The following is a 23,416-nucleotide window of genomic DNA, read 5'->3' on the forward strand; positions in this document are numbered from 1 at the left end:
CTTGTTGTATTCATGAATCGCGAAACAAACAATACTTCGAACGATCGTGGATAATGTATCTGTTAAGCTACGAATAACACATTGAGAATGTTTAATTCACATTTTTCATGCTGTGCTCGGTTAGTAAATCCAAATTCTTTCGTCTCATATTACCGCGCATCAGCAAAGGCAGAATACTTTTTTATTACTCCTGTTTCGGTTCTGGCGAATTGAGAATTCTTTAATGAAACAATTTCAATTAGATATTTTTGGTAAATATCAATTTTAATTGAGGTATGAACAGTGAATGGTGCAATAAAGAAAATGTGTTTATGTGTTAATTTGATTTATTGTACCCAATATTTTCTAAAGAATGCAATATTTACTATAAAAGTACTAAAAATTCAAATAAAACATGTTAACTTCTACTTTCCCTGCATGTGGCATTTCAAATTGTAGCATATTAACATTTGAACGTAACTTAAATAATTATATTATTTAACCATTATATAGTCAAATACACATAAATAAGTGTAGTAATTAATTTTGACTGAAGCGAAATTTAATAATTATACTGACTTATATAAAATTGGTTTTTATGAGTAAATTCAACCACAATTCAATTTCTTGCAATACTTTATCAGAAGAAATATCATTTTCAGATGACAAATTTGAACTTTATGGTGAAGATCTTTGTCAGCTAATTTTTAAAAAATTATTTTTTAAATGCAAAAATGGAATTTGTAGTTAAAAATGTTCTAATTTTCATATTGCTTAAGATATTGACTCATAGATCTCGTAGAAAATAAAACCCAAAAAGTCAAATAAATTCTTTTTATTATATCTTATTTGGAGAGTGATAAATGTCAGAAAAAGAGAAAGATGTGGCAATGAAATATAAAAGTAACAATAAAAAATTTTGGAAAGTGTGGTAGATTTTGAAATGTTCAAGAATACATAAAGCGTGCTCTTGCACCACTCGCATTATGTTTTAGTTTCAGATTACAATCTTCGAACAGATTTTTGTTGCTAGAATCTCTTCAGAGAATGTTTTAAATGAAAATTTAACAGATTTCTTAACGATGATCATTTTAAATTAAATTCAATCAAAATTTCATATTTCAATTCAATTCAATCAAAATCATATATGTTGCCCCGGAACTCAAAAGATCAATAATAATTTCAAAACAAATTATTTTGACACTTTTAAAAGGACGATAACTTTTTTAACTGACCATATGACTTGGATTTCTTTAAAAGATGAAGCAATTATTCACTACAATACGCTGAAAAAAATTGTTTAAAAATTGCAACTGGTCGGAATTACAGAGAAAATACTAAAATTGTTGCTTATAACTTTTTTATGTGGACCTCTATTGAAAATTTAAAAAATACGTTTTAGAGAACTGTGTCAATTATACTGATTGTACATATTCTGAAAGTTTCATCAAAATCGGTTGATGTGGGAAAAAACTACAAGTATTAAAAGATTCAAGAATCCTTAGATTTATTACAGTTACAGGCTCTGAAAATCGTGTAAAACTGCAATTTCTACCATCTTTAAACTTTGTAGCTCATTACAATGTTGACCGATTTTGATGAAATTTTCAGAATTTTAATTGATACAGATCTACGAAATGTCTTTTCTAAATGTTCCATATAAGCTCACATAAAAAAGTTGCAAAACACAACTTTTAGTATTTTCTCTGCAATTCCAACAACTTGCAATTTTTCTCAATAATCTGATTCACGTTGTGTAGCAAACCACGTGTTCTAACTTCTAAAAAAAATTCAAATCGTATGGTGCAATATTAAAAAATTCATCGTCTTCTTAAATATTAGTGGAAGTCACTGTATATTCAGTGAGTGTAAAAAGTATTCGTACGCCCTTTAAAATAGAATAACTTTTTTATAATTGTACCAAACAACCTGATTTTTTATAATCAATTAGAAGCATTGGTTTACGAAATGATATGCAAAAAAATTTTCCAAAAATTATAATTTATAAAGTTACATGCAAAAATAAAATAGGCATTTTTGAAACTTTATTATTTGGGCACTTAATGAAAATTTAAAATACATGTTTTGTAGCACTATGTTAGTAATACACATACTGAAAATTTCATGGAAATCAGTTGACATAGGAAAGAACGACACGCATCGAAAGCAGAAACTGATCAAAAGTCGTGTAAAACTGCGATTTTCACCATTTTTAACCGCTTGTATCTCGTGCGTATGTTAATCGATTTCGATGAAATTGTCAGTATGTGCATAACTCACATAGATCTACAAAACATGTATTTTAAATTTTCATTAAGGGCCCAAACAAAAAAGTTTTAAAAAATGCCTATTTCATTTTTGCATAGAACCTTGTAAATTATAATTATTCGGAAAATCTTTTTTGCTTATCATTTCGTAAACCAATGCTTCTAATTGATTATAAAAAATCATCTGGTACAATTATAAAAAAAGTTATTCTATTTTAAAGGACGTACGAATACTTTTTACACTCACACTGTATTCAAGTATGCGTATGTCCCCCCGAAAAATCCCGTCGAATCGGAACCCTCGGCCAGGCCAAGTCCTCCTTGAAGAGCAACCAACGCGGAAGTCCGTCTAGCATTCCAAGCTCGCTAATAACCACGTCGGGTCATTATTCTAGAGGAACGAGGTGACGGAGATGGCCGTGCCGCGGTTTCCCACTTAAAATGCAAAAACCCGAACCGCGGGGCCAGTGGAGAGTGGGCAGGCAGCGGTGATGCATGCACCGGGTCGAGAGCGGGCGTCCCGACGCCGGAGGAACATCGTGGTGGGGAAAACTGGCGTCAGACGCCACACACAGCACGCACACCTCTACCCCAAGAGCTTAGTCTAGCCTTAATAGTCATCCACTGGAAGCCGGAGACGAACATCAAACCAACCAGTCTCAGGATAAACCGATCTCGAAGAACGATTTTCCCGGACCAGCTGACTTCTCGACTTTTCTGCCGCTTTTGACAGTGATATCGGTGCTCCGAAGTGCTACCAAGTCGCGGTGAAGTGCTCGTTTCTCGGTACAGTGAGAAGTGAAACGACGACAGTTGACAGTTGGCTGCCTTCGATCGGACCGTATCCACTTGAAACGAGTTTCTTCGAGCCCGGCCCGATCGAAGAGCAGCCGCGTTTGAACTGGACACGTGTGAACCCGAGCTGGTGTCGAGTGTCGCGAAGGTGGTGCATCGATCCCTCATTCATCTCTCGAAGAGGATCCAAAATCTCGCCGTGGATCGACGTTCGACTGACAGTTTCGCCGGGTGTCGAGAGTTCCGTGCTTTTATTCTGTAGCCGCTATCTTAACTAATACTTTTTAGGGTTCGGTTGATTGATTGCGGTTTTATATTTATTCGTGTAGCAGTCGTTAATCCCCGTCGAGCGACGAGAATGACACAATGCTTTGACTCATTGTCAGCGTCACGCGTCGGTCGGGATGAGTAGAATTCTTTTTTTCGGGGAGTGAGTCATTTCTCGATCAAGGCGAAGCTTTGTTTACCGTATTCTGGTCGCTCGGTGGGGAACAGAGACAGAGATACTCTCTACAGGGTGATACAGACATTTTATTCGATGATTCACAGACGATTGGAGTGGTCATGTACAGAAATAAAAATAAAATCGGAACGTTTAGCGCGCTGTCCCTGACCTTCTTCTTCTTCCCTTTGCTGCGTGAATCCTTCCTTTCTTTCCCCGGTTTCTGCCAGTGATTCTTTTTCAGCGATCAACGGTCATCACCATCATCGATCCGCCGTACACAAAAATTGTAATATTCCGTATCAAATAAATTACATTCGAAATCATACAGTCGACATTACACTGTAAAACCCTTTTATTGCCATGAATCCTAATGAAACTGAAAATTCGAATTTCCATGCGTTCGGGCGAGAGGCGATTGAAAGACCAGAAGGTTATATAAAGATATTTATTTATTTATCGTTAGCTCGAAAACATGACAAGTCTCCTCGCAGGAGGAACGTTTCTAGAATCCGCCGATCGGGATTTTACTGCTGCATCTCGCCGAAAGCCGCTCGCAGCGGAGAGTTCAGCCGCGGTTTTCCCACCAGAAATAATTCCTTCCCGCCTTCTAGAGTGCGCTGACACGCGCTCCGCGGTATTATTTCTAGCACGGCTGAATCACTGGCAGCTGGGACGGGCCGAAATAGTTGGCTTCGTCGGCCTGACTCTTTCTGAACAGCGGTGTCGACGAACAGTGGGGGTGGTCGAGGACCGAAAGACGAAGGTGAACCACGGAAAAGAAGGGGTCCGATGATTCACCGCGTTCTTTTTCAACGACGGACAGAAGCTGGGACGTGACGCCTTGGCAGTTGTCTTCGATGCTTCAGGTGGTCGCTCTTCAAGGTCGTCGCTATACGACCAGACATCTCCGAGACCAGGGACTTTCTTTGTCGCTTTCTTCATGGCTTAACTCCCTGCCTTATAATTAGACTGCGGATTTTATGCATTTACAGAAACATTTAGTAGCCGAAATTCCAAGGAACGTTCAACAAATTTCACCATTTCATTCGGAAACTGTTTATTTGTAATACAACGAAGAATTTATGTTGATTATGGTAAAGCTTTTCGTGCCTTCGTAACAGTTCATGATTAAAAAGGGAACCAGCTGGAAGGTTAATGATTTATTGAAATAATTGAAGGAAGAAAGGAAGTTCCGTGTGGTTTCTGTTTCTCGTAATCGATGTAGACACTTTTATTTTCTTTTGCATAAATATCCACAGTCTATTTATAATATTTTTGCGAGTTCTACTGAATATGATATTGAGGAAGTTTACTTGTGACAATGATGACTTACGTTCTAGGGACTTCAACAGTTTGCGGATGAATAAATGGCAATTCTTGATGACGGTGAAGAATATTATCCCTCAATATTGTCTTTGATACCTTATAATTTAACTATTCGCCATTTAATCTCGTTTTACTTAGAAGTAAATAATATTACTAAAAAGGAATTTGATACGTGTCCGACAATAATAAATATAAAACTCGTACTCCTTGGTTTATATCAATCTGTTTTGCGCGTGTGAATGCGACAGTTTCATAATAAGCAAATGACAAAAACATAGATCTATTTCATCGCTGGTAAATAACAATAAAACAGTGTCGAAATAAATCATAAGGCAGGGGGTTAAAATGATACCGGGCCATCTGGCAATCATAATCTTTCTTAATCATCTTGGCATCTCTCGAATTCATTACGCAGGACCTCAGTCTTCTAACCAGACTGCGGATTGTGCAAATTCCCATTTTAATGGACAAATTTCAAGAAATCGACGCGTTCAGAAACGCTTGATTTAGAGCAATACTGTTTCGACGTGCACGTGTACGAAACCTAAAAGTGTTCTATTAAATTGATGCTGTTCTTTCGGAAACTTGTGAGTCATAGGCAAACATTCGGCTCATAAGTTTCAGTTTAATAGCTCTGATCTCATGATACTACAGAGGATTGTATGCTTGAAATAAATTCATAAGTCCGAAGATGAACGGAACCGGTGATTAATTCTGTTGGTCCTTGCCCAGTTTAGAGACAAGCCTTATTTATGGCAGGGTCTCACGTGCCAGGTGTTTTCGTGGATTTTTTCGCGCCGCTGCTGCCGGAGCTCTCGCAATTAAGCCTGCGATCGGCGGTAGATTTGCGCCCGGCCAGAATCCAATTAGAATGGTCTCTCGCGATTATGGCGACTGTGAGAAAGGACTCGCGGATTGATCGTACCCGTTGGCCCGTGAAACTGCGCTCCGAATCGCGGCGACCCGACTCGTCTGCCCCCTCCGCAATTAATTAGATGGATCGCCGAGATTAACGGGCCGGATTCGTGGTCTAATTTTGCGTCGAGTCGCCGACAAGGCGCTCTGGTTCTCCGAGTTGATGAACAACGTTGCCGAAGAACGTGTAAAAACTGGAGAACGCCGCCGCGCCGTTCCGGGCACTGAACTGCAGATCTGCGTTTATGCCGATGTGCAACATACATTTTCGTAGCGAAACTGGTTGCACAACAGATCTGGTTTTCGCCCACTTTTACCCATAGGAGGGGGACACTTTTGACAACTTCGTCCTCGCGCATCAATTTTTTTTTACAGATTTTCCCCCATTTTCTTGAGCTTGACGTTGGCCCTTTTATTAAACTCAATATAAATAATTTCGATCGTTTGCTAAAAATATAAAGAACTTTTATAATCGTGGGTCAAAATGGACTCAACATTTGCCGTTTCAGAATGAATTCCACCAATCGAATTTTAATCGTAATTTCTTGTAATTAATATTTTTTAAAACGTTTCAAATTAAATTTTTTCTTCTTCGTTCAATACTTGGTATGTTTAGTGTTAAATAAATGCTCTAACACGTTGACTGCCACACTAATTCCCATCAATGTCGCACCAAATTAGAATTTTTATTACAAAATGTTGTCTACTTAATGACAGGTTAAAAATTAATTTTCATTGTAACGTACTCGAATAATCGTGATTTCAAAGTTTGCGTTCTGGTTTATGAGGATACTTGTGTACGAAGATCCGCAGAATAGTAATTTCTGTGTCGGTCACGCTAGCCTTTCCGCGACGATGAACTTTTAGGTCTACTTCTTGCTCGGCGAACAGTGGATAATTATATAGCAGTGTAGATTTAAGACATCTGCATCAAATTTCTTTCTCTACTAAAATATAATAATGGGTCAACGTGTCAGCTGTAGTGGGTGAGGGATTTGCACAAATAGAATGAATCATTAACAATATTTCTATAGGTATGTACATTGTTACTAGACTGCGGATGTTTATACAATTTCCAATTTTTATAGACAAATTTTAAGAAAGTGGAAGAAATAACATCCTATTAACGGGAATAATCTTTGGAGATCCAAGACAAATAAAAATCGGACTAAATTCTATCAAATTTAATATTCTAGTTTTTTTTTTTAATTTTCATAAATGCATAAAGAGATCCGCAGTCTAATTATTATTTCGGACATTTTTCACATTTCTTCATTCGCGTTTGAAATTTAAGAATTTTTCGTCGTAGTAAGTGGAAGCTATACATAAAATTATTGAAATATAATTGCGAACTAGAAAATTTCTTCATTAAATATCTAGCTTACGAAATGCTTTAATAATCTTGTTCTTCTCATGTCTGCTTCAAGACTATTTGAATAAGATTTTCTATTCTACATGGAGTTTTCGAACAATTATTAAGCCTTTGCATTCCTTTGTCGAGTGTGACTCGACATCAGAGAAAGCAAAATGGAAATATATGTATTTGGTTCTTCTTTATTTATTTAATTCTTATTTTTTAGTTAAAAACAAATGGAAGTTCCAGAAATATAAACTACAACAAAGTTTAAGAGCTATATTTAATATAATTAGTGAACAAAATTGTTTCAAACAATTAGCAATCGAGGAACTGCCTTTTGAAGTAACTATCAAATAAAACACTTAATATAAACAAATAGTAGGGCGTTGTTGGCAAGAAAATTGAAAAATAATTCGGAGTGCAAAGGGTTAAAGATGAAAGCAGTTTTATCCTCAAAGTGATCTAACCTAAAATCATCGTTTATCCTTCATTTCGAAAATAACCAATGCAGCAACAGAGAAAAATAATCTCTAAAGAGATCTCGAAACTACCATTCTATTTTTTAAAAGCGGAACGTTTAGAGCAGGGGTGGCTACATCTGGAACTATCAGCTATAAAGTAGATAATCGTTTACCATAACGTTGGAAATCAGGGAGCCGAGTAGCAATGAATTGCAATCTAACTTTAGAACAACCTTTGGTAAGGTAATATTTCACCCCAATTTCTAGAAGTAGGCAGTCTAATTATGAAGAATCATCTTCTTTTAGAACAGGTCGTTTCAACATTTTCTGAAAACAACACGGCGCGTGTCAAAGGTAGCTTCGGTGAAGAGGAGCAAGTATTATTACTGTGGATTTTATGTATTTGTGACAAAATTGAACACACAAGAAACACGAAACAACAAAAACATTGATCGAATTTAGAAACATTATTATATTAATTTTAACACTAGATTTATGGATCTCTCTAGAAATTACTATTTCACCTTATTTTATAAACGTAACAAGAATGTGCCCATCCAAATTTTTGGCCATTTTTCCAATAATATGTACCCAAAGAAATAAATTTGGTAAAAATTCCTCGGGGAAGCATCTTTACAATCTTAATTAAAAATATTAGAATCGGTCATTTTCACCTAACCCGTGATTTTGCATAGAAATTAGTAGTTTAATAATTATAAATTATTTAGATTCTCTTTAACATTATTTTGCAAAATGTCTCTCCGAGGGCAATCTATGAAGAACACATTAAGCAGACTAAACAAAGTGCGTAATACCGGTTTGTAAATTGAATCTTTTAAAATATTAACATAAATTTTAGTAATATGAAATTTCTAATTTTCGTTATCGTATTCTATAATAATGAATAATGAATAATGAAAGTAAGGATATAGTTTACGACTTACGAATGACATTATTGATACAATATTATAATTATACTTTAAATAATAAAAAAAGGAAGAAATGCGCGATGTGCCTTTCTTGAATGTGGACCAGCAAGTTTTATCTAAAAAATTCACAAAAATGTTCATAGACTCTTTCGATCCCCTTATATTTGCAGATCCTACTTTGATACCTTGATTTTAACGATATAAAAGTGTTCTACATGAATTGCAAGAAATTGGAGCAGAACAGAAATGTCTTTCCACTTTTAATAATTTTAATAAGTTGATAATAATCTTCATTGTTGTCGTAAACATGAGAAGCTTGAATTTATTTAGACCTTATATACGTTTTTCATTATAATCTATAATTGATCAATGAAATATACTCAATCATTTCCCATGGAAACGTCTTTATCATTTCAATAATTGTAAAATAAAAAACTAGTCGCTTCACGATGGTAGAATTAGTGTTAATCTGTAGCTCTATAAGATCGAGCCAAACTCGTGATGAGGATGTTGAACAGAACTACTAAATATGTATCTTATTAATAGACTGTGGATTTTATGCATTCGTTACAAATGTTACGGATGACGAACAGGTGTTCAATATCATCTCTGGCAGGAACTGTCCTAGATAAACAAACAGACCTATCCTAGATAAATCTACATAGCTGTTTAGTTTACTTTAGGGCCAAAACATACGCACGTCCAACTGGTCGTTGACAAAATACGAATGTTCATTTGAAGGATGCAGGGCTATACATATAAGCTCTTGCATTTCTACTCTCGGGGGTTAGTACTTTTGTAATCACGAATCGTGTCGCGTCGTGCTGCATCTCGGAAGTCAACTACCAGTGAGATCGGGCTAAAATTCCCCTTCGAATCAAAAGTTAACCGTATAGACTCCGCGAGTTCGGTGTAAAATCTATTAGGCAGTGATAAGGTTGCTCCGAGACCAGGGTTACCATATTTTGCGGGTATCGGGCAACCGAGCTCCTTACCCTTCCGCCCCTCGCCCAGCTTGTCTGCTGAGTCCGCCCCACTCTTCCCATTAACACTGACGCGTACCGCTAACTTAGCTTGCTGCACGTGGTACGCATCAGTGTTAGTGGGAAGAGTGGGGCGGGCTTCGTGACGCAGCTGGGCGAGGGCCGCAAGGGTAAGGGGCTCGGTTGCCCGATACCCGCAAAATATGGTAACCCTGTCCGAGACCCCCGCATTGCCAGTGCGCCAACACCGTGCATCTTAGTTTAGTAATATCTTCTTTCAATTCTTTCTATTCTAAATTCAATCCATTCGCGACAATTACACAATTGTAATACGAATTATTATAGTCAGAATATATTTGTGTTCTTTGATAATTAACGCAAATTCATTAAACCCATAATTATTGTCCAATATCCTAATCAAGTAATTGAACGTCCCCACACGATACAATCTTACCGCTCGGATTGTATCAATTAAATTATACTAGTTACGAGGCTTACTAATTATCCTAGCTCTTATCCAACCTCCCAGCGTCTCCCCAATTTCGCATTGGGTTCGTCCGCGTACCTTAACTAACAAATTGATACCATATTCCTAGGGTAACAACCCTTCGCCGGCCACTCATGCTGCTCGCGGCCCTGGCTCGTAACACAAAAATGGTTTGCAATTGGTAAAATAAAGAACTGCAAAGACATTAGAATGTCATATTGTTTTCGATTCATTAAAATGACTAAACGAGTAAATATATTTTTACAACTTTACAACTATTTAGCATAAAGATCCACAGTTATTATGAAATTCTATTTTGTTGTTGGGAATATACCGCGGAAGAATACGTAGGCATACAATAAATTCGAACTTTCCTCTTCTAAAATAAATCGTAGTGCCAGGGGTTGAATTATTAAGGAAACTAGAATGAAATATTTGGACAGAATAATAGCGAATCATTTGTCACCGTCAAAATACTGTTTACTGTGAACTGTTGTGTCTGGCCAAATGCAAATTTAACCCGGTTGTTAATCGGCCAATAGTGGCGAAAGGATTGTACGTAAAATTTCCACGGCCGTTCTCCTTCGAAGAAATTATGAACAACAAAGCAGTTCTAATCACTGATAGCTAGACCGCGAATCTTTATGCGATAATGGCTTTTGAAAATTTTCAGAAAATGCGAGGACGTAAGATACGGCAGAATTTAGTACGATTTTAATTTATTTCACATCTGAAAGGGCTACTACCACGGAAAATAAGATTTTATTTGATTCGAGTTTTTTTTTGAAAATTCGTCTACAAACACGCGCAGTCTACTGATAACCATAAAATAAATGAAATTTGGACAAACAACTCCGTCCCGTAGAAACGGGAGACCGAGCGTGCTGAATAAAGCCGATCAGCGTCGCGGCGTAGATATTTCATCATCGAATTTCGCGGAGGTTTTCGCAGGGTCGCGGCGCGGTTTTCGCGGATCGTATTTACGGGTATCTCATTTATGCTCGGCTTATAAAACGTGAAAGTGGTCTCTCGCGGGAGTGCGGCGCGAGTGGCCAACAAGAGAGACCCCACGTGAATTTACCGAGACTTCGGGGAGTTCGGAACCGGCGACCAAATATAGCCAGGTAATGTAATACACGTCACGTGGTCAGAAATAGCCTAAGAAGAGGGCCTAGCCGAGTCTGCACACGGCGCTGCGGCGACCACGTCTCTCGCTTTCAAGCGAGCCGGCTACCAGAAGCGATGGAAGAAAATACGTTTATCTCTTCACGCTCGTTAAACCAGTTACTCTGAGAGAAAGGTGATACTCGGAACTGAACCGAGCGTTGTTAAACACCCGTGTACCGATGGACAGATGCATGTCTGCGTTCATATGCATATTACTGGACAACGGATCTTTATGCGAAATAAAAATTTTCTACTCGAATTGCAACAAATTCGAATGAAATTGAAATCTATTTTCTTTCTTAACCCTCGGACAACGGACGATTTTTAGAGCTATGTAATTGGCAATGCTTAGGGCCGTTCACAGTTCTAGTTAATAATTTTTAAAAATTTACGATTTCCTCAATGAAACAGACAGTGAAACGACAATTTGGATGTTCCCGGTCAAAATAGACTCGGGCACAGCCGTCGGAGGGTTAATACGTTTATTTGGCTGAAAATTATGTAACAGTATTTTTAAATTCTTCGAATGTTTTACTGTTTTAAATTGCACCTACTCATTTTTGTCATAAATGCATAAAATCCGCTGTCTACGTATGACTACTGCGTGGACACCAGGTTCCAGTACTTTGCTCGAGTTTATTTCAACAATTTTCACTCGAACTGATTAGGTACTAGACTCCGGACCTTTCTGCGGACCAATCGCAAGATATGAGAGCCAAATATACATATATAAACGTGTTTCTCCCTCTTTTATACTAGACCTGTCACCTCGGTTTCATATATTATTTTATTTTCATCTGTTCCATGCAAAAGACCAAACAGTTGACTACTGGAGACTAATAAGTAGACTGCCTTATATGATAGTAGACTGTCATATAAAATATGACAGAATCTAGTACGATTTTCATTTATTTCAGATCTAAACAGGTTTACTACCGCGGAAAATAAGATTCTATTTTATTCCGCTTTCTTAAAATTCCTCTACAAAAATTGAAAATTGCATAAACATCCGCAGTCTACTAATAAGAATAAAAAAGCCGTAATTCTTCAGACAGCAAGCATCGTATTAATGTGAAAAGTCGAAGAGCATCAACTTTTTAGCTACGTTGAATCTAATTTCAAAATTGCTTATAAATCAATTCCTCTTCGTATGAAAACCATAAATGAATGACATGCACATTTTTGCATTAGAAAGGTCAATTATTGTAATGGTAAAACACGGAAGAAGTTCTACGGCAACGATGAAGTCTAGGAGTGGGGGAAGTACCTAAGCAGGGAAGGAGCCACGGGTGGCTCGTGAGTCACATGTTAGAACTCCCTGATATATGTATTGTAGATGATGATGTTTGATCTCTTAAAGTGTCATAAATTTTGTTATGAAAATAAACGGTAAAATATTTAGACAGAACAATTGGCAAGTAATTTCATAGCTACAGATCCGTGTTTACTGTGAAGTATGTCTGGCAAAATGCAAATTCAACGCGGTATTAAAGAATTTTTAGAAAAGGAATTTTAAATCGCACAATGTTTCGAACAACGCGTGTAAGCTGGACAAAAATTTTAATTGCAGTAATGGTCTTTCTTTATAAGTAGACGATAAAAAATAACGTTTGGTGCACTCAGTTTTCTTTGGAACTTATTTGGTACAGAAAGTATTTAAACGCTACATTGCTTCTCGAAAGATTGTCGATATTTAAATTGTGATAATTTCCTCCAAACAAGTAATGCAACCAAAAACCTGGACTCATCTTAAAGCTTGAAGTCTCTACTTTCTCAAAGCAGTGATCATTTTTCTCTAAGATATTTTTATATCATGTAGCAAGTGGAAAACTGAAGATATCTCTTTTTATCCTCAAAATGCTGCAAATCCAAACGTCTCGGAAAACTTCAAAAAATTGTTCTCGTAAATGAAACTACTATAGACTTGAAGATTGCAACCTCTTCACATCGAGTTCTTAAAAATTGATGTGAGATTTTTTTTCACTGTTTCGCAGACGCTTTTGAATGTATAGCATTTTTGAGAAAAAAGCGTCTACACTTTCTCGCCTGCTATATTACGAAAAAAATCTTAAAATAAAGCGATGGTTTATGAAACTGGAGGCTTCTAGCATTAAAATGAGTGCAAATTTATTGTCGCACAATCATTTTTTACGAAATTATTACAGTTTAAATGTAGGCTAGTTTTCGCGAATTGGGTATTTACTATTCCAATACATGTTAGCATGGAGTTGTATAAAATTGTTTAAAAAATCCCATCAGCTACTATAATTTCCTCTTTTTTGGTCTAATAAAGAGTGATTACTAGACAGAAGATTTTATAACTTAAAACAGTAAAAACATGAGAAGAATTTAAAGATTCTGTCACATTATTTTCAACCTATTAAACATACTAAGGAAGGAAATAAATTTCTATTTCACCCCGGTTTGTTGCTAATCACGTAAAAATATTTTATTTTGCATAAGGACCTGCTGTCTAGTGATCGTATCGATTTGAAAAAGTTTACTTGAAAGTTGTAGAGCATAAAAATGCAGTTTAATATCCAGCTAAATTCTAATTTCTCGGAACACTGTGGGCCGTTTCGAGATGCCACGCGCGGAGCACGAATTTTATTGTTTCTGTTCAGAATGATCTTAATATCCAGGGTCAAAAATAGTCGTGGCTGCACTCGACTTCCTTGCAGGAGGCGAACCCCAAGTTTCCTCGCGTTCTGTTATTTTAGCCGCAATAAATCTGGCAAGTGTTGCACTGGGTTTCCGCTGGTCCCTGTCTAGCCTTACGTCTTATTGTTTGATCGATCGTAACGGTCATTAAGAAAGCCCGCCCGGTGGATCACTCGACTATTTCTGGCCCCGAACTCGGTACACATCGCCGCGGTTTTATACAATTATTTTCGGGGTGACGAACGTTGGTAGCGCGAATTGTTTCACGAGACGCGCGAAAACTGACTCATCCGCGTTCCGAATCGACCTCACGCTCGTTTTCGCAACCGAATGAACGATTTACGATCTCCGACCGTGTCAAACTCCGTTACATTGCGTTCGCGAAGTCATCGACCAACTGACGCTTCTTACCTCAACTAGCTAAAAGATTGATGATTTCGCAGAAAACAGATTTACCTACAGTTTGTCTTTTCAGCTTGATAGATTCAATTTCTTTCGAAAAATTTTCAACCCTCGGTTGGCGGAACATACTCATAATTATATAATTGATGATGTTTAGGACAATTCACTGCGTCATTTATCAAGATTCTCAAACACATTTTTCAAGGTTTTTGTAGACTCGTTAATCTTTATATCGTTCTTAACGCAGCAGCTGTACATTTAATTAATTTGTGAGAAATTGACTAATTGAATGGTGATTTTGATACTCTGGATCAAAGTAGACCCGGACTCCGCCGTCGGAGAATTAAAAATACTAATACTTTGTCCACTGACAATTTTCTAGTAGATCTTTTGGGATCAATGATCAATTGTTGAGAGTTTCTTAATGAATTGCTCGAAAGTGACAGCAATTTTGTTCATCTAGCAAATTATATGGATACATATAGTAGTAACCCTTATTCTGAAATTATTACTTGTAAGTTAAGTGTAAGATGTTGAAAGATAGATTCGAAATATTATAGTGATAATAGATCATATAATCATTACAGCCTTGATAATGTAAAACTAACAAACTGCAATAAAATATTAGGTTATCCCATTAATAATGCGGCCTTTTTCATATTTTTCAAAGGTAAAACACAAAAACAAAATCGCAATCATTATTGTTCTATATACGATGTACATTCTCCTTTATTTTCTACGATCTACAGAATTATTGAAAGACTAATGATTGTGTTTGGTTCTTTGTATTTCATCTTGTAAAAATATGAAACGAAACATTACTTATCGGAGAGCAAGTAGGTAACATGTAAAATAGCGAAAAGATTAAAAGAATTTGAGACTACCGACGAGTTATTTTCAATATAGCAAAATTATATTAAAGGAAGAATGAAATTCTTCTGCTGCTTCTTGCCATTAATGCAGACAATTTTTATTTTTCATAAAAATCTGCAGTTTGTTTATGGGATCACCTAATATTATGTTAAGTTTGATGATGTTTTCATTTTCTTTTGGACCTAGTAATAATATTGGTAGGAGAACGTAATTTCTTTAATCTAACGTAGAATTGTTCAAAAGTCCATAGTGAATATTATCATTATAATTATAAATATTCTGAAACAGAATGAACAGTATATGTCGTTCGTATTGTCCTGTAACCTGTGCTAAGAATAATTAATTCATAATACTGTAAAGCCTTGATCTAAGAAAAACCCTCGGGTCCGTGCTGTTTCTTAGATCCTGTGGTTCTACTATTTCTACTTTTTCTTCAATTAAACCACTAGGTACAGTTCAAATTATATCGTGTTTAGTGTTATTTTAATCAGAAAAACTCCACAAATAAGTTAGTGAAAGTCCCATAAAAAAGTATGAAAATAAAGAAGTTTTGTAATTGGATTAGTAGTGGTTCACACCGATATTGACTCTGCTTGGCGCTGAGACAGTTTGCTTTCCTTGGGGATATTCGTCTTTCTTAGATCCTTCGGTTTCCGTTTTCTTAGATCAAGGCTTCACTGTACCGCTTCGAAAAATACATTAAAAAATTGTAATTCTTATCGAAAATATAGATATTGATATCTCGATGCGTATTCGTATTCGTATTCCATATCGATAGAACCATCCACCTTTCAAAAATTAAATAGCAAATAATTTGTTTCTAAATAAGTCTGGACAGTTTCGAAGCAACTGTTGCATAGAATTCGGAGATGCCATTTGTACTGATTGCAAAGCGTCCCCATTAGACGCTTTCAACATATCGTGTAAAACTATCGAGTCGGCAACAAACGAGGCTTGTACGTACTTAAAACAATCGATTTTATTGGCCTTTCCATTGTACAATAATAAATAATCGATTAGTAGAATGTTAAGGGTTCTGCGGTGTGTTTAGTCGTGTAACTATAAATTTTCTCGCCGGTGCTGACTAAATCGTAGATTGCATTTGGTGCATCTGTTTCGGCGGCGGGGTAATGTATACACTTACAAATCTATATATGTATATTATATAATTTTAACGATACACGTAATATGCTTGTTTATATAATGAAACATCGACACTAAAACGAACGAGTGTATGAACGAGTTTCGTGCTCGTGTACCGACATCGTTTCCCTATTGTTTTCGCTCGAGTGTTCCGTTAATTCTCTCGCGATTCTCGAGATCCTCAGAACAGACGAACGATCCATCGATCCGGATCGTTCGTCGCCGTTCTCGATCGTGGTTTTATGTACAACGTGGGACCAGAAGAATCGCGACACGATCCCAGTCGAAAGAGAGCTCGCCGATTCGAAGTACCGTCTTCTCGATCTTTCGTCTCGATCTCTCTCGATCTTCGACGCAGCGAACAACGGATGCACCTTCCGATCGAAAAATATCTTTGCGCGTCCACGTTCGTTTTTCGTTTCACAGGCGAACAATCGATCGAGAGATAATAATCGTAGAAGCTTCGACTCGACGTTTCGTCTGTTCGCAAAAACGCTTCGATCCGTCATCCGGGCTAGTTTTCTCAGCACCACCTTCGCGACATTGTTCTCGTCACGCTCTCTTAACCTCCCTACAGTTCGTTCTCAATCCTTTCTTTCTTTTTCTTTCTTTTCTCCCTCTCGCGGCTGAGAGAGGTCACTCTACGTCTCGTTTCACTCGCTCGTCTACTTTCAAAACACGACGAGTTAGTACACAACTCCCCGGGCTCGCTTGAAACTTTGATTAAGGGGGGCTTCGGGGACAAGGGATGGGGGAGAATTGGTGAAAATCGCTCTCGTTAAGGGTTTCTTTTTTTTAGAGAAAACAACAAAAAAAGCGAAAGAAATATAAACACGCACGGGGACCCTCGATGGTGCGCGGTCGACGGAGAAACGGCCGCGTCGGAGACAATTTATCGTTATAATTATTCGTTAGCAAAGTATTCGCATCTTTTCTTTTAACTAAATCTGTATTTTAATACGTTCACAGGCCTATGTACCATGTACAGTAGAACCTCGCTCGTTGCAACCTCGTTTATTGCACGGAATCTCAGTTCGTTGAATACTAGCAACCCCCACCATAAGTTCTGGTACTCGTGGTGGGGAGCGTGATGGCTATGCGGAAGCAAAAAGAACTTATAATCTGCTAAACCAAGACATCATTGCCTTTCTCTGTATTCGAGCTTAGATCATCAGACTGTGTGAACGTGTTAATCTTTGCTGCTTCTTGAAAAATAATATTTTTAACTATTTGTGTCCCCAGAGGTACTTTTTTAATATTTTGCTCTAATGTAATGTTTGAACAGTTTGGTATTTATCAGAATAGGGATAACAGTAAACATAAGATTGTATATATATATATATAATTTGGGAAACAAAGGTGTGTTACGAATTAAGATTGTTTACGGGAAAATTGTCTCGAATGCCAGCCTGTTTCTCCGCCAGTCCCTAGAGGCTTGTCCCGTCCATTCAATCGCGGGTTCGGGTTAGCAACTGAACATGTATCTTTTATTCAATTCTTACTTTTGACGATGAGTTTGGCGGAGGTTTCTACGGTGCCGGCTGAGGTGGTAGCTCGGCAGGTGAAGGTGCCAGTGTCCTCTTCGTATGTTGTTGCTATAAGGAGGACGGCGTTGTTGCCCTCGTGTATCATCTAGAATTCAAACGTTTCATGTGTTAATAAATCATTTGTTTTGGTTTGGCCATAAAACAAGTTCTATTTAGCACGTTCGCCGTCAACATTTTCACACATTAACTTTCAAAATCGTATAGTTTTAAAAATCGTATAGTGTTGGAAAAGGTATTGTAACAGTATAATTGTTACAGTACAAATATTTATAACTACGAACAAGATTAGACGACATATGTTCATTTTTACCACGCTTATATTAGCTTGCCGAGTTGTCGTTCTATGCGTCAAATCTTGTAATCGAATTTTAAACCACTTCCCGATGAGCTAGGGACTTGAAACTTTAAATATAGCTCAGAACTGGATGACAATACAATATTAAAAAACAAATTTTTTAAAAATTGTGCGTTCAGGAAACAAAAATTTTAATATTAACCGTCACACCTCGTCGCCCGACACTCGATAGTACGTCATCGCGTTCAGCGATCCCCACTCCGCGGGCTAGCGCTCCCTACTCCACTACGCGTAGGGATTGCAATCCCGCGATGCGGGATCCCGCGTCATTAGTCCAGTCAACGAAAAATCGTAGAGGAAAATTGGAAGGAACACAATTTTCAACTTTGGGACTTTGTTTGGACTAGTTAGGAGGTAAACATACTAAAAGTCCCCACTCCTAGGAGGTGAGCGGGTGCAGGGGGCACGTAGAAGATCCCTTTTTCGGTTTTCTGCTTATATTTCGGAAACTATGTGCCCCCTGCACCCCGCTCACCTCGTAGGAGTGGGGAAGTTTAGTATGTTTACCTCCTAACTAGTCCAAACAAAGTCCCAAAATTAAAAATTGTGTTCCTTCCATTTTCCTCTACGATTTTTCGTTGACTGGACTAATGGCGCGGGATCCCGCATCGCGGGATTGCAATCCCTAACTACGCGTTCCCACTCCGACTCATAATATTAAAATTTTTTTTCTCCTGAACGTACAATTTTTTAAAAATTTGTTTTTAATATTGCATTGTCGTCCAGTTCTGAGGTATGTTTAAAGTTTCAAGTCTCTAACTCTCATCGGGAAGTGATTTAAAATTCAATTACAAGATTTGACGCATACAACGACAACGACAACATCGACAACCTGACAATATAAGCTAATATAAGCGTGGTAATAAAAGATTTATTTTAGAATATGATGTACTTTTTAATTATGTCTCACGGATGTCGAATATCCATCGGGCCTAAAATCCGGACTGTTTATCTCCCGATCAAGCCGATTTAATCGAGGTCCTACTGTACATAGAAAAGTGACGGCGAATGTGTTAATATGGAAGGTCTGATTGAAATTACCTGGAAATCAGGCGACTGCGGGATCAAGGCACCGTCACGATACCATTGGATGTTCGGCTTTGGTTTAGCTGGAGAGACTTGAGTCTTAAACTGTGCTGGCTGCCCTTCCATCACTATTTGGTCCTTCAGAGGTGTTACTTTGGGCAGAGTATCAGCTACGTCCGGAGCTAATTGAAAATAGATTATGATTTTTGTACAGTTAGTACCAATCGAATGTGAGATCAGTTATTATAGTCTTAAAGTCAAAATGTTTTAAAGTTCCACAGCAAGAATATGGGTAGAGTGCCTGAATCTAGTGTACCATATATGGGACAGTGGTTTCCAGCAACCCTTACACGAATTTATTAGGTTGTTGCATATGAAATGTCCGATTTTAGAATGCAACTCTTAGAGAACGTTTCGATCAAGAAATGCTGTTACAGTCTACAGGTTTATTATTATAAAACTTTGTGGTATAAACCTAATCCTTAACACTAAACGTACCATGACCAAGGTCAAATGACCAGTACTAGATTTATTTATGGCACAACTAATGAAATTATAAAGATGCTTTCATGAGAAATGATTTAATAAATATCTTTAATCCATGTCTAAATGGACTAAGACTTCGAAATGTTTTCTCGTTGAAATTATTAAAAAGGATGATTTGTTACTGTAAAATAATTCCATTGTCAGAAACAATTTCCTTTCATTTTCTTCAGCTAGTTAAATACATAACATTAATATAGTATAATATAAATATAGTCAATCTCACCAAGAACTCGGAGATTAGCTGACGTAGTCACATCGCCAGCTGGATTCTTAGCGATGCACTTGTAGACACCTTCGTCTTCGGGGAAGGCTTCCGAGATCCTTAAAGTACAGAGTTCACCTTCCTTCTGCATTTGGAAGTACTTGGACGGCTTTATTACCTGCAACATTTAGTATATTTTTAGCTAAATCACCCACGTGAACTATCATATTATTTAATCTTCATGTCGACACTCTACATTTTCTACAATATTCTATTTTATAGTTTTATCGCATACTTTTATGCGTCGAATGTAAATCAATTTGGTAAGTAGAATCTGTAGTAATTTTCCTATTTGTCAACGAGTATCCAGGACAGCCCATATATGGGTTAATTAGATGTTGTATCTCTGACGTCAATGAATTTTTTAAATGTATAATAAGATTCTCTACATATATTTATATAGGAATATTGAATATTATGAATATATGAATCTCTCTTATGTTGATGTATGAATACATTACATAAATGAACTGTTAAACAAAGTTATTGGGGTGTAACTGTAAATCATATTGGATGTCAAAGTCGCACCTATAATGAATGTAATGTAATGAAGTTATAACAGAATATTGCCGCCTTATATTACTTGAATAGCTTTCATACCTTGTCGCCCTTTTTCCATTGCACCGTCGGTACCGGTTTTCCAGAGATCCTGCACGAGAACGCGACAGCTGTTCCCTCTCTGATAGTTTGATCCTTCAATGGCTCCAAAACAGCGGGTGCTTTCTCCACACCGGGTGTTGTAGGTTTCGCCATTTTCGTAGGAGATTGAGGTCCTCGAACAGTGCACTCGCCGTCGCAACGAGCTTCTCCTGCACTATTTATGGCAACGCACTCATATTTTCCAGAGTCCTCCGGCACTGTCTCCAGGATCAGCAAAGTGTAAATATTGTCCTCCTCGAGCGTCTTATAACGAATGTCTGCTGTTACTTTCTTGCCGTTCTGAAACCGCACATAAACAGAACGATCAATCAATTTGAAGGACAATCTATAATAATAACATTTTTTGTTAATCATAATACGATTGTGAATTATATCCATTTGTAGGAAATGTGCCCGGAAAGCCATGTAAATAGAACAATTTGAGAATACTGTTGTCTTGTATTCAGCTTTTTAAAATTTTTCAAAGAATGAGTTTTCTAGTCAGGGTGGACCGGAAATCGTAGCACACAGGGCGGAGGATGGTTCTACATGTAAAAATAAATCGAAATTTTTTCGTTTGGCAGCTTGTTTTCGAGAAAATCGAGTTTAAAGTTTCGTCAGGTTTGCCTGCTTTAGTATATGCAGGAAGTAGAATTGGTTGATCTTGGTCCGACGCGTCAGACGATTCCTATGCAATAGCACGTGTATTCGTGTTTTCGAACTCGATGTTCTCGAAAATGAAGCTTCGGATAAAAAAATGTTATACCAAATTATTTTCTTACTCTTTTATGTAGAATCACTCCCTGCCAGAGTGTACTACGATTTCCGGCCCATTCTGTATAGTTTCTACTTTCTCGAATATCATTGAACAAATTCAGAGATGTTGCATCAAAATCAGCAATAGAATTATGATATATAAATTACATGAAGAATAATGTATCAATAAAAAATATCAAAAAAGAATAGAAAGTAGAAATAGTTGAAAAATAGTGGAAATACAAATAAATCAAATAGGAAACTTTAAATACAAGATGCAAATAAATCAAATAGGAAACTTTAAATACAAAGATACAAATAAATCAAATAGGAAATTTTAAATACAAAGATACAAATAAATGAAATAGAGAGGAAACTTTAAATACAAAGATGCAAATAAATCAAATAGGAAATATTAAATAGAAAGAGAAGACATTCAATTAAATTTTTTAGAATCGTAATAACAGTTTCACTCAAATACTATTATACTTGCAGAAATAATTATACTACTCCAATAAAAGACAATATTTCAATAATATTCTGTTACTAAAGTGCAGACCTTTATGTGAAATAAAAATGTTGCGCATCAATTTTAAGATACAGGAATTGAATCGAAATTCCTGTCTTTTACTAATAATTTTAGTATATTGAAAATCACATATCGATGTTTATAAATTCTTTTTATAATAGAACCCTTCGGGGACGATAATGGATTGCCAGTTTGCTATCTGTAGGTAATTTTTAGACTTCTTGATACTCTCCTAATATATTAGTAAATAAAACACAAAAACAAAATAGCAATCATTAGTGTTCTATGTACATTCTCCTTCATTTTCTACGATCTATAGAATTATTGTATGTGGAAGACTAATGATTGTGGTTGATTCTTTGCATTTCGTCTCTCAAATATATGAAACGAAACATTACTTATGGGTAGACTTGCGGATTTTATGCATTTATAACGAGAGCAAGTAGGTAACATGTAAAATAGCGAAAAGATTAAATGAATTTGAGACTACCAATAAGTTATTTTCAATTTAGCAAAGCTATTAAAGGAAAAATGAAATTCTTCTGCTGCTTCTTACAATTAATGCAGACAATTTTAATTTTGCATAAAAATCCGCAATTTACTTATGGGATCACCTAATATTACGTTAAGTTTGATGATGTTTTCGTTTTCTTTTGAACCTAATAAAAATATTGGTAGGAGAACGTAATTTCTATAATTTAACGTAGAATAATAGGTGTTTAGGTAAAATACAAAAACAAAATCGCAACCATTAGTATTCTAAGTACATTTTCCTTCATTGGAAGAGTGCAGTACCTTTAACCAATAAACGTCCAGAGGTTTAGTTCCAGTTACTTTAGCATCAAATCTAGCCAGTTGCCCAGTGGTGATCGAAGTGTTCTGAATGGTCGACAAGAAACTGGGTGGCACCACGCCTCCTCTTCCAGGTTGCCTCCTGCGCTCTTCAACAACCAAATTCGCACTGCATTTCGCTTTTCCGCCCCTGTTCTCAGCGATCACGGAGAACACGCCGGAATCTTCCATGAACACTTGCCGGACGATCAACACAGACTTCGTGCTGAAGGTGTAAATTTGTAGATCCGGGGAGTTCTGGATCGGGAAGTCCTCGCGGTACCATTTGACAGTTGGCAATGGATCGCCGTCGAATTCGACCTCGAAGCGTGCTTGTTCTTGCTCGAAAGCTCTGCAGGGTTGAATCTTCTTCGTGAAGACCGGTGGCTTCGCCGGCTTCGCTACACCCTGAACAACACGCTCCTGAGTCTTGGCCTTGTGCTCCACCTCGGTGGTTTCCGTGGCTGTTATCTTTCTGGTGATCTCCAGATCGCCTTTGACCTCCTTCTGCGTTTGCTTTTGTTTGGCAACGTGCACTTCGCGGCCGTGTATTGTCGATTCCGACGGTTCTGGAGGATACTTTCCGCTGGCCTTTGCGCGCTCCACGTCGATATCCACTTCCGTTGTAAATGGCTTCTTCACGAACTTTGTTGCAGTTTGCGTTGTCTCCTGAGTCGTCTCCTTGTCTTCCCTGGAAATCAATTTTCACAAACGAATATTAGAGAAGATTAGACA

General features: G+C 37.1%; 1 protein-coding gene across 20 annotated transcripts in view; it reads right to left on the reverse strand.

Annotated features, from left to right (window-relative positions):
- Window positions 1-23,416, reverse strand: part of Sls (sallimus) — a 335,820-nt gene that overhangs the window by 89,895 nt on the left and 222,509 nt on the right. For 19 of the 20 annotated variants that reach the window (XM_076431143.1, XM_076431152.1, XM_076431134.1 and 16 more), the window contains 5 exons: window positions 22,646-23,372; window positions 20,527-20,865; window positions 19,888-20,044; window positions 19,134-19,300; window positions 17,693-17,822 (listed from right to left, as the gene is read on the reverse strand). The exons of the other annotated variant lie outside the window; for it this stretch is intronic. In XM_076431143.1, the coding sequence (XP_076287258.1) occupies window positions 17,693-17,822; window positions 19,134-19,300; window positions 19,888-20,044; window positions 20,527-20,865; window positions 22,646-23,372 (1,520 nt within the window). The remainder of the gene's footprint in view (window positions 1-17,692; window positions 17,823-19,133; window positions 19,301-19,887; window positions 20,045-20,526; window positions 20,866-22,645; window positions 23,373-23,416) is intronic. 20 annotated transcript variants of the gene reach the window in all.

Source organism: Lasioglossum baleicum, chromosome 9 (genome assembly GCF_051020765.1).
Source record: "Lasioglossum baleicum chromosome 9, iyLasBale1, whole genome shotgun sequence".
NCBI classification, from domain to species: Eukaryota; Metazoa; Arthropoda; class Insecta; order Hymenoptera; family Halictidae; genus Lasioglossum; species Lasioglossum baleicum.